Source organism: Micromesistius poutassou, assembly GCF_964030765.1.
Source record: "Micromesistius poutassou genome assembly, contig: SCAFFOLD_5573, whole genome shotgun sequence".
In the NCBI taxonomy this organism is placed as follows: Eukaryota; Metazoa; Chordata; class Actinopteri; order Gadiformes; family Gadidae; genus Micromesistius; species Micromesistius poutassou.
In genome coordinates, this window is record NW_028180020.1 from 551 (window position 1) to 11,759 (window position 11,209).

The window sequence follows — 11,209 nt, forward strand, 5'->3', positions numbered from 1 at the left end:
TCAATCAGCAATGCATACTTTCTTGTTCATTCATTCACAAAGCGCTATATTAATTCCCCAGAAGCCTATTAGGACAGAACAGACATGAAGCAGCAGAATATGATGATATCAGAGCGCGAGCATTGTCTGAATCTAGACTCCATCAGACGCTACGGCTCAGAAATAGTTCCAGACAGCCGCAACTGCTGCAGGGTAAGACCATCTATCAGCACATTCCCAATCGGTGCAGATTGTATGGAGCCAGACGTAAATTACACCGCATTCAGACAAATCTACCGAAAAAGAGATAATGAAAATCATCTTTTCATGCGTTCCTTGCAGCTTCTGCGTCATCCAGAAATTATTACTCCACCAGATTTATTTCAAGCATCATCCCTTTTGCTTCTGAAGAACAACTGTTTTATCTGAATAATAAGATTTCTGCTTTGCACAACATTTGCGAATCATGGTACCTCCAAACTGTTCCAATTGATTAAATGTTGTAATAATCCCATGTTACTAGAATACAGAAACAGTGACTAGAAACAGTCACTGTGTAACTAAAACCCATCCCATGGACGTTTCTCTCGATACCAGCATGCACTTCCGGCGTTTCGACGCTAGAGGGCAGCAAAGGACAACCTAATGTCTGCATAGCGACCGGCAGAAAGCAAGTTCAGATCCGAGCAGCACAGTTCCGAGAGGGGGGGGTGAGAGAGTCGGTGCTTACCAGCGTTGACGATGGCATCCACCTCCAGGACGGTGATGTCTCCTTTGTGGAGGGAAACTTTGTCACTCGTGCTGCTGCCACCTGTTGGCTCGTTTTCTTCCACTTTGGCATTCTCTGTAAGACAATAAGGGCAGGCTTTATCATTTGTATTTAGCAGACGCTTTTATCTAAAGCAACTTACAACGATTTATACACACATTCACACACCATGCAAGGCGACAGCCAGCTGGTCGGGAGCAGTTAGGGTGAGGTGTCTTGCTCAGGGACACCTCGAAACTAGGAGGAGCCGGGGAAATAGCAACCTTCCGGTCAAGTCAGACCGCCCTACCTCCTGAGCTTGATATTAAAGCCAGTAACAAGACAAAAAAATCTAATCTTATATGTTTTTTGTTGAAACCTGTTAATACTTAGATTGCAGGGATGTAATTTTGCCAAACTTTTACATATGTTTAAGGACAAACAACAATGAATTCATTCAGCTTCATAACGATGGAGACCTTGAAAGATCTTTTTCAAAGATGCGTCCTCGTGGACACACACACACGTGTCGCTCATTACACTAATCATGGGTCTGCTCCCTTCATGCACCATGGCCAGAGTGGTAGACTATAGCGTATAACTCACATTAATCATGGACCTCTTTCACAAAGCTGTCATAGCAGGCTAAACACAGGTGTAGCCCCAACATTAAAGGCTCTGACAAGCTTGGAATTCAGGTCCATTTATACATCTAATAAGCATTAAAACAAGTCAAAGAATCATATGTCAAATGAATCATATTAGTTTGTTTGCAAAACAAGTCATACTTTTCATGTTTCTTCTTACAAATGCAAAGACTTTTCTTTTCTTTTTTATCACTTTTTAATTTTCTGTGTGCTTCCTGATACCAGATTCAATTTGGGCGGGATTGAAAAGGGATTTGCTGAGATTGCTGAACTCCCGGATGAACGATGAACCAACCAATCAGAATGCAAGAAAACCTTTTCTATACCATGTTGGTATTAGGTTGATTTGGAAATTCTCAGTGGAATGGAATAAGCCCAGAATTGATGTCATTGAATGAATCCAACTTTGCTTTTATCAAATGTAGAGATATGTTACCGCCGGTGCTTCTATACCCATTTGTATAACCGTTAAAATAAACCAGTTTTTAAAAGGTGCCATGACATGCAGGTGTGGTGTGATTAGCCGTTTTGGAAATCAGCCCCTTAAGACATCACAGGTGTGCGTGTCCACCTAGATGTGTGACGGATAGATGAGCAACGTTTTCTACAGTCCACTGGGTAGGCTGGTAGACTGATCTATCCAGCACACATCTAGGTGGACACGCCCACTTCCTGCCCCAAAACGGCTTGTAACGGCTAATCACACCACACCTGGTGGCATGTCATGGCACCTTTAAACAAACAAATGACGTCTATGTAATTTTCAGATTTAACGCAATGGGTAAACAGCAACACAGCAGAATTCTTGGATTTGCATAGAAGTAAAACTCGGTGACTCATTGAATACATGGACCATACATGGAATACATGGACTCTCCTCTTCCTCTTCAGAAAACGTCTTCAGTCATCACTCAGACTCTCTGTTTTGGAGCATGGACGAAGGCAATTTGACGAATGTTAACCACTTTCTTTCAATAAGCCCATAGGCGTTATTGTGAAGGACGTTGTGCTTCTGGGTGTATGGCCTCTGATCACAGGTTGGGGTTCATGCCATCTTCTGGGCGGGAGCGTTTGAGACTGGAGGAGGAAGGGTTTTGTGGTGAAGCTTCATGGTTCCTGTTGTGCATCTACAGCTATGCAGTGCACCAGAATTGAAAGTATTACAGCTTTGATTGTGTTTCAATGTGGTTTAAATAACTGGTAACCCTTTAGAATGGGGGTACATAAATTATTATATAGCCTCAGTGTAAGGGTTAAGGTTAGGGTTAGAGGGTTAAAGTTAACCCTAACTCTTTTAAATAATGTATCCATTAATACCTTAACTAGCATGAACACTGTTTCCTTAGTTAACATGACCACCATTAACAAACATTATGGAAATTAGGACTGTTAATTAATATTAATTAACTGTTAATTAATATTAGTTAATAGTAAGGTAGTGCTTAAAACTGCATCAACCAATGTTAATCAATATTAGTTAATAGTAAGGTAGTGCTTATTACTGCATCAATCAATGTTAAATAATGGGTTCTGAATGTAACCTAATTGTATAATGTTACCAAATACCTTCATTAACATACATGTTTTATATTTTGAATGCGACTTTTAACTATGCAAAGGGGTTTTGATTATCTCGACCAGGGGCGGAGTGGGGCACTAAAAGCCACCGGGAGAATTCTGACTGGCCCAGCCCTCCACCAGCCAGTGGCGTAGCGATCGCGATTGTTGACGGGGGTGGGGGGGTGGATCGCGGGCGAGCGCTGTTGCGATCGCGGTTGTAGGGCCGTCTTACACACGTCTCGCGGTCGTCTCGCGACCACGGTGGCCGACCGGCCGACCGGGAAAACTCCCCATCGTCCAGACGGCCACTCCGCCCCTGATCTCGACAATCATTGATATAGTAGTGGCAGTGGCGTAAATATCGACGGTGCAACCGGTGCAGCTGTCCGGGGCCCAGACGCCGTCAGGGGCCCATGGAGGAAGAAAAAAAATAATAATAAAAAATAATGTTTTTGTGAATTAAATAGCTCGGGGGCGGGTCGGTAAGGTAGGCTAGCTGAGTGGCTGGTATGGGAGGAGGAATGATCATTTGTCCAAATTCCAATCATTCCAATCATTTGTTTACCCATGTGCGATTGCTACCCCTACTCTCATTGGCTGAGAACGTTTTAGACTCAATCAATATAAGGTCGCGGGGAGACAAAGCTCTGTTGGTTTGTATATTTTATTTTCGTAATGGTAGGAAAAAACAATACTTTATTAAAGCATGCAATTGTGAGGTTTTGGCCGGAGTGAGATTCTGTAGAATCTTGTAATGCATACCTTTATAGCAGGGTCCGCGGGTGTAATTGTTGACGGGGGGGGGGGGGGGGGGGGGGGGGGGAGTGTTGGATTGCGGGCGTATTAAAGGTGTATACATGTCTAGAATGTGCCTCAATAATCAGAATATGATTGGAATACTCCACATACCTTATTCAGCTTATGCTTATTCCGAATATGACCATAATCTAATTAAGGCAATCGGAGAATGGTGTATACATGGCAGCGTCATATTCTGATTAAGACCTTATTCTGATTAATATCGGAGTATTAATGTCCATGTAAACGCAGTCATTGACTGAATCTTTGGGGGGGCACAAAAAAAATATTTGCACCGGGGCCATCATCATGATGTTATGCCACTGAGTAGTGGATGTAGCTAGTGGTGTTGTAGCCCAAAGTAGCCTGAGGCCTCAAAGCACACAGCTTGAATCTCTCAGAGCCATTCAAGTTCATGGACATTCACATATACAATTTAAAGGGAGCAGACCTTGATGTTTGCTTGCATGAAACGAGCACACTTAATATGTGTGCAATAAAAATACTACAATTTGTAAATATAATAAAGTGGTCCATCTTTACTTTGTGTAGCAGACTTGAGATAGTGAAGTTTCTTATTGCCTGTGTGCACGGAGTGTCAAATGATGTAAACTCTAGTAAATGATGTCACACAATGAAACTATTTTTATATGGAGACAGGTTGGCATGGTGGGAGACGATACGGGCGATTGCAGTATGGGGTATAAAAATGAAAATGCTTCATGGGATTTTCTTGAACCAATTTTGTTCATCCTACAAAGTATTTCTGTGAGTCTTGATTCTCCATTCAAAAGGTCGGCCGGAGGACAACAAACCCAGAGGAAAAATGAGTGGTTGCCTGGGACGTGATGGCGGTAGTAGTTCTCCTTTAAAGCGGATGTCTAGACGAGAAGCACAGATGATTGCACAACACACTTTCATCATCTTTTATCAAGATGACCTTACAAGCACAGCCAAATCTAGCAAAAGTCAAAACTTTTACTAGTTTTGCCTGTGTAGTTTTGTCTACCTGTCGCTTTAATGCTTTGCGCAGACAGAGAAGGAACTGTTCGTCCTTTTACCTCTCGGAGTACATCTTATCTCCGGTGGCGGTACCATTTATAACGACGCACTATTTCAAAAGGCCCCTGGCAAGGAGCTGGAAAGGAGCCCTCCTGACATGCACATGAGCAGCATGGCTACCCAGCCCTTTGACGATTGACTGCTCACTGATGGTTTGCAGTCGTGGTGTTGGTTTGAATCCCTTGTCAACAGTCTACCTGTAGGCTGTATATCCCCTAGCAGCTCATTAATGACATGAATGAAAATCTCTCTGTATGTCTCTTTGGATAACAGTACTTGGATAACTGGCACTGAATGTACGCACTGGCACTTAATGTACACACTTATTGTACGTATGTTGCACGGCCTGGTACTTAAGAAATAGTACTTTGTGCAGCGTCTTTTCCTAGCTAACTTGTTGTATACATGGAATGGGTTAACCTAGTAATTGAAAATGCTTAGCCCTTGTTTTTATGAATATCTTTACTGTACCAACAGCGATATATTGTTTCTCTTTATTCTGACAAATGTACTTATGTAAGTCACTTTGGATCAAAGCATCTGGTAAATGTCCTAAATGTAAATGTAAAAGTAACAGTACCTGATAAGATACTAAGCAGTACAATTAATCGTAAGAGAAAAGCCTCTTCTAAATGACTGAATAGTAATAAAGAATAAAATAGTAATTCAGAAAATGCAGCCTATTGCCCTGCACATTTTTCCGTCATTGGCATCTGATCTGTTTGTGGACCTTGATTTTATTGGTTATTAGGTCGATGGTTAGCATAGAGTTTATGGAAAGCATAACAGTGATTCCCCAGACAAGTATTTTACTTCATCACAAAGAGCTCCATGGCTATTGTTTACATTTGTGTTCACACAAAATGCTCTGAGGCAGGATTGGCCTAACAACATGATTGTAGAAACGGCTATTGGTAAGTTGTTTTAGTGTAGCCAGCGAAGAGACAGTTATGATGGTGTGATCACGCAGAGCGGTATTGCCCTTTGAGTCCAGCTCTGCTTTACCTTTACACTCCTGTCTCCAGGTGCTGACCTCGCCCAGCGTTGTGAACTCCTGCCGGCGGTACTCCTTGCGTCGCTCCTCCAGGTTCAGACTCAGCAGTCTCTCTGAGAAGCAGAAGAGCCACAGAATGACTTCATGACAGCCACGTTTCAAAGAGCGAGGGGGGGGTCGCAAGAAGAGGAGGAAGACACCGGGCAAGACAAAAGCGTTTGTCAACTTGAGTGATTATTCTACCGCCCGTCATACCGGCTGACAATTGAGATTGAACTAGACCCGTTCATAAACAAAACAAAACATAAACAAAAACAAGCAGTCCCTCATCTTCAAAAGCAGAAGTGGCGACGACTCCAGACTGCAGTAACTGCGTCGTGGCCTTCAGTCGGTGACGACACTCCAAAGTTCAATGATAGGTTCCCTGTTCCCATCTCCAGAGGATGAGGGTTAAGCCAGGCCCCCCCCCTCCCAGTGTCCGTACAGCCCAGGTCCAGCCTCCCTGCCCTCACCTCAGCCAACCTCATGTCCCCGCTCCCTCTGGCCCAGCTTGCTTCCCGCCCGACCTCCATGCTCAGCATTTGCCCCGTACTGCTGTTCTTGTGCCCCGGCTCTGACCTCCGCCAGTCCCCCATGGTTCTGCAGACCATAATACACTCCCGGCGAAAAAAAAACACTGCTACACTCCATTGTCTAGCCAAGCAGAGGTTGAGCCAAGACTAATTGCCCCACGGGGGATATACATAACGTAAAGTAATATCATCCAATTGATTGCAAGCATATCTCTGCCTACATCATAAGTGTGTGTGTGTGTGTGCCTGTGCTTGTGTGTGAGTGTGTGTATGAGTATGTGTGTGCCTGTGTGTGCGTGCCTGCCGGGGTGTGCGTGCGTGTGTGTGTGTGTGTGTGTGTGTGTGTGTGTGTGTGTGTGTGTGTGTGTGTGTGTGTGTGTGTGTGTGTGTGTGTGTGTGTGTGTGTGTGTGTGTTTACGTGCGCGTGCGTCTGCCTGTGTGTGTGTGTGTGTGTGTGTGTGTGTGTGTGTGTGTGTGTGTGTGTGTGTGTGTGTGTGTGTGTGTGTGTGTGTGTGTGTGTGTGTGTGTGTGTGTGTGTGTGCGTCTGCCTGTCCGTGTGTGTGCGTGTGCGTGTGTTTACATGCACGTGCACGTGCGTCTGCCTGTCCATGTGCGTGTGTGTGTGTGTGTGTGAGTGTAAGGGCGGGCAGGTAGCCAGCTCTGGCTATCCCCAGGTGGGTAGCCGCTGGGGCTCTCCTGTGGTCCGGGCAGAGGGTGGCCGGTCTGACCTGCTGTACGGTCCCCACTGCCACCCTAGGTGCCTCCGCCTGCCAACGTTTAGTCACACAGCCCTGGGCTGTTCCTACTGTTCTGGGGAGGTTGGTAAATTAAAACACACACACACACACACACACACACACACACACACACACACACACACACACACACACACACACACACACACACACACACACACACACACACACACACACACACACGAGCTGAATGGATCTGCCAAGTAAGGCCTGCATGTAAAAATAGACTTCATAAAACACTTTAGAGATTTGTTTTAAAATACACAGGAGCCAACACGGTGGGATGATTTCATCATGGTGTAATTCTCCTAGACAACCTTTCACCAAGTGTTTCGGAGAGTAACTAACACAAACAAAACCATGCACACGGGGTTGAAGACACGTACGTTAACACCACCTTCAGAGCCGACATCCATCCGCTGTAGTCATGGGACTTGGATGTTCTGGGGAAGCCCCCCAGGTGAGCTCCCTGCATGAGGTCGCTTGTGGGGGGCATCCCCATTGTGGCCCAGGGGGGACATAAGAGGTATTATTTGGTGGTTGTGGGGGGGGGGTGCCTTACTACACCTTTGGTAGTATTTCCGCCATCACTTTCTCTCTGGCCGTGTCCTGTCAGTTTTAAAGCTGCTTTAATTATATTGTAGACCCATGCCCATGTCTTTATAGAGGATGTCTTTGCCATCGCACACACCCCCACACACACCCGCACACAAACACCCCCATACACACTTACACACCCACATACAAACCAAGTTTATTGAATTTGGTTGGCTTTTTAATCTCCCACCTCAAATTTAAAAATGACCTGGCCCCTTGAATAACGTTTTGGATAATAGACATTTAAAATATATTGCAGTAATGCACTACTTGGAACAAAGGTACTTGGAAAACGCTTTTGCCTTTTGTTCACTCTTTGATTCATGGTGTCCTTCTTTGAATCAAATGTTAATAGCTAATAGTTAAGAACTTCCCTGGAAGTGCAAAGTTCAATGTCAGTGATTACTTAATGCAAGTTAACATGAAACAAAACATGTTCACAGAGAGCATAATAGAAGAGACTTTTTGCTTTCAATGGGCCAAAGGTGGCGGGCCACAGACCCTACTGTGTCCTGTCCATAGATCGGTTGTATCATTTATGCCTGCTGCCACCAGTCTGGTCAATGACCACATTTAACTGTGATCGCTGTTATGTGTTTGCTGTTGCTTTTTTACTCCTGGCTGTGCATCAAATTGCCCCTCGGGGATGATAAAGATTGAAAAGATTGAACCTTGAGATACACACTTCTTCTATCTTAACTGCAACTTGATGTTGACTACCATTCAATATAAAGCTGAAACATATAGTATTAAACTCATGTCTTATAAAATATCAACGTGTCATGTTTACAATGAGTTTGTAATATCGCTCTGAAGTATTTGTAAGTAACCCCCTGCAGTGACATGCTTAAATACATGTCTTGTTATTTAAATATTAGCCTATATAATATTTAATTGCACCCCCGTCCTTACTTGGATAATGCCCTGCATATTGCGGCTGCATTTCATAGATGTTGATACATTCTAACAGGTAATAAAGGACGCATACAATCTCATACAATGCGAGGACATGTAATGTGAGCCTGCTGACAAGTCAAGGAAGCACTATCTGGATATGTTGTGGCATGGAATGACAGACCTGGCTGTCTGAACGGCCAGGCGCACTACAGCTGCACCACTTGATCGAATGGGATGACCAGCCAGACACCATGAGCGGCAGCCGCCCTGACCGACACCCGTGCGGCAGTGATTGATGGTCAAGCGTTGTGCGTGTGTCTGTGTGAGTGTTGGTGTGTGTATGTGCGATCCACGCCGTCCACAGACGGACGGACGCACAACGCTTGACCATCCCTGACCGAACCCGACTGACAGTGATGCTCAGGCGTTGTGCGTGCGTGCGTGCGTGTATGTGTGATCCACGCCGTCTGCCATACAGACCCTTATAGCAATCCAGAACATAGTACACCCCCACCACCACCCCTCCGCCGCCCACCCCATCCAAAACAAGGCTTACCTTTTTCAATCTTCCAGTCCGTTTTCTCTTTGTCCATTCTACCGGAATGGTTGGACTTCGAATGGCTGTTTTTGGAGTGTGGCAAACCCAGGCTCACAGCGAATGGGGTCCGGACACTGGAATAGAAAGAGACGAGCCCGTGGACGGTTGTTTGTACCTGTGAAGCTGTCAACATTCAGTGTGTTACCTCCAGCAGGAACGTGCAACCGACCGTGATAGCAGCGTAAATGATGTGTACGGATCCCGGCGAGCTGATTGGCTGCGGGGAACCCGGAAGCGGGGATGTGATAGGCGCAGGAGCGGAGCAGTCAAACAGGACGAACCGTGGTAGGGTTTTGGCGAGCGAGAGCGACGCGCTCACGGCGCGCTGTGCGGGCCGGGGCCGGTGTTTCAGGCGGTTCATCTCCGGGCTGGGGCCGGTGCTTCAGCGCAGCGGTTCGTCTCTGGGTGTGCGTGTACTGCGAGAGGCGGTGGTGGGGTAGCAAACGTGCAATAGAGCTGCTTTATTATGATCATTTATTTATATGGATTGCGTTTAAGTAAAAGTGACTTGATGTCCGGGTGCGTTGCTGGACGCGTCCGGCCAAGTGTGTTCGTTGGTTTCGTTTTCCAACGAAACAAACTGGACAGCACGTGGGAGGGAGACAGAAAGCGAAAGATAGAAAAATGCTGTTGAGATAAACGTTGTGTCATGTCATGTTTAATTGAGTCCCAACACAAATAGGCCTGTAGCCTACACATTAGGGAATAAATATCAACTCAACTAACTCAAAACTGATGTTGTGTAAATGAAATGTTGAGTGGATATATCACATTTGGTGATATATTTTGGAGGATATTTCGTTTTATATAATTAACAGCGGTATTACGGCTAGGCTTTCTGTGTTGTGGAGCGGTGAAAATCAGGTCAGGATGACAAGCTGTCATTTAGTGTTTGGTTCCAAAGGTCCCAATCTGTCATCCGGTAGGCGAGCTTTGGTCCCTCCAAACTATGCTCATATTCATCACAGACCATCCCTATTATTGTTATTAGGCCTATAAACATGTATTCGTCTTTAATCAATATCATCAACATATGAGGTTAGTTTCAATTAATAATTTAGGCCTATGTGGGATTGTCACGTCAATGCAACAAGAGACGTTCGGTTAGTTATTGAATGAAAAACATGTATTATATAAATATTAATGATAAATGAATAATATATTAGTTAAACAGTTGGTGTGCAATTTAAGGCAAGTCATACAACCTACAAGAGTTTTGAAAGAAGCGCGTTCAGTTATTTCCCATGTACTTGGCAAATTAAAACACTAGATGTCATTGTTGCACAGTGCTGTAGGTACTGCTTCAAACGAATCCCACTTTGGCACCTTTCATACACGACTGAAATCTGATGGTAATCAGTGAGCAGACCGAAAAGATGAAAAATGACATACCTATCCCGGATTGAGTGGTTCTGTTTGTTAATGAATCAGTGTAGGACTACTAGTTTTTATTTTTATTTTGTATCTCCATAATACTGGAGACCCACTTTGTTTTCTTCCTGTCATTTTCCAAAAAATAATCTAAGATGGAAGTGATGGGAATATTTGTTTTTTTAAAAAGGACATGGTCTCTAAAAAGGTATTTTTGTGTAAAAGCGTGCAGGCTCAAGTTATCATCATGGTTACAACTACTCAAGATGATGGCCAAAGTCACCAGTGGCAGCAGCAGCATCAAGGCATCAAGGCAGTGCAGCAAATGATTCTCCCTTAAACCAAATCATGTATTTGTTTTCTTACTTACAATCCTAGCAACATAATTACAGTAAGCACAGTAATGCGCTAAGGGGCCCCACAATTGTTATCGCTGATGAAAAGTCTTCACAGAGGTTTGGAGACATCACAATTATGGTATCCTTATGTCAACATCTGTAAGCCCTGTGATGGTTTGGGCTTTAGCTCTTAATAGCCACTGTGGCTATTCGTTGAGTTAATTGCCCTGAGGGGACGTCATTATCATGTCTGTAATATTCCTCAATCAACGCCTTTACTGTTCAGCTCTTTT

General features: G+C 44.5%; 1 protein-coding gene across 1 annotated transcript; it reads right to left on the reverse strand.

The window, feature by feature from the left end:
* Positions 1-569: 569 nt before the first annotated feature.
* Positions 570-9,374, reverse strand: LOC311371206 (ADP-ribose glycohydrolase MACROD2-like). Its single transcript, XM_084489402.1, has 3 exons — positions 9,166-9,374; positions 5,800-5,901; positions 570-823 (listed from the first exon to the last, which is right to left on the reverse strand). Exons 1-3 carry the CDS (start codon positions 9,338-9,340, stop codon positions 600-602), a joined length of 501 nt encoding a protein of 166 aa, XP_084345528.1. The 5' UTR covers positions 9,341-9,374; the 3' UTR covers positions 570-599.
* Between the last annotated feature and the right edge of the window lie 1,835 nt (positions 9,375-11,209).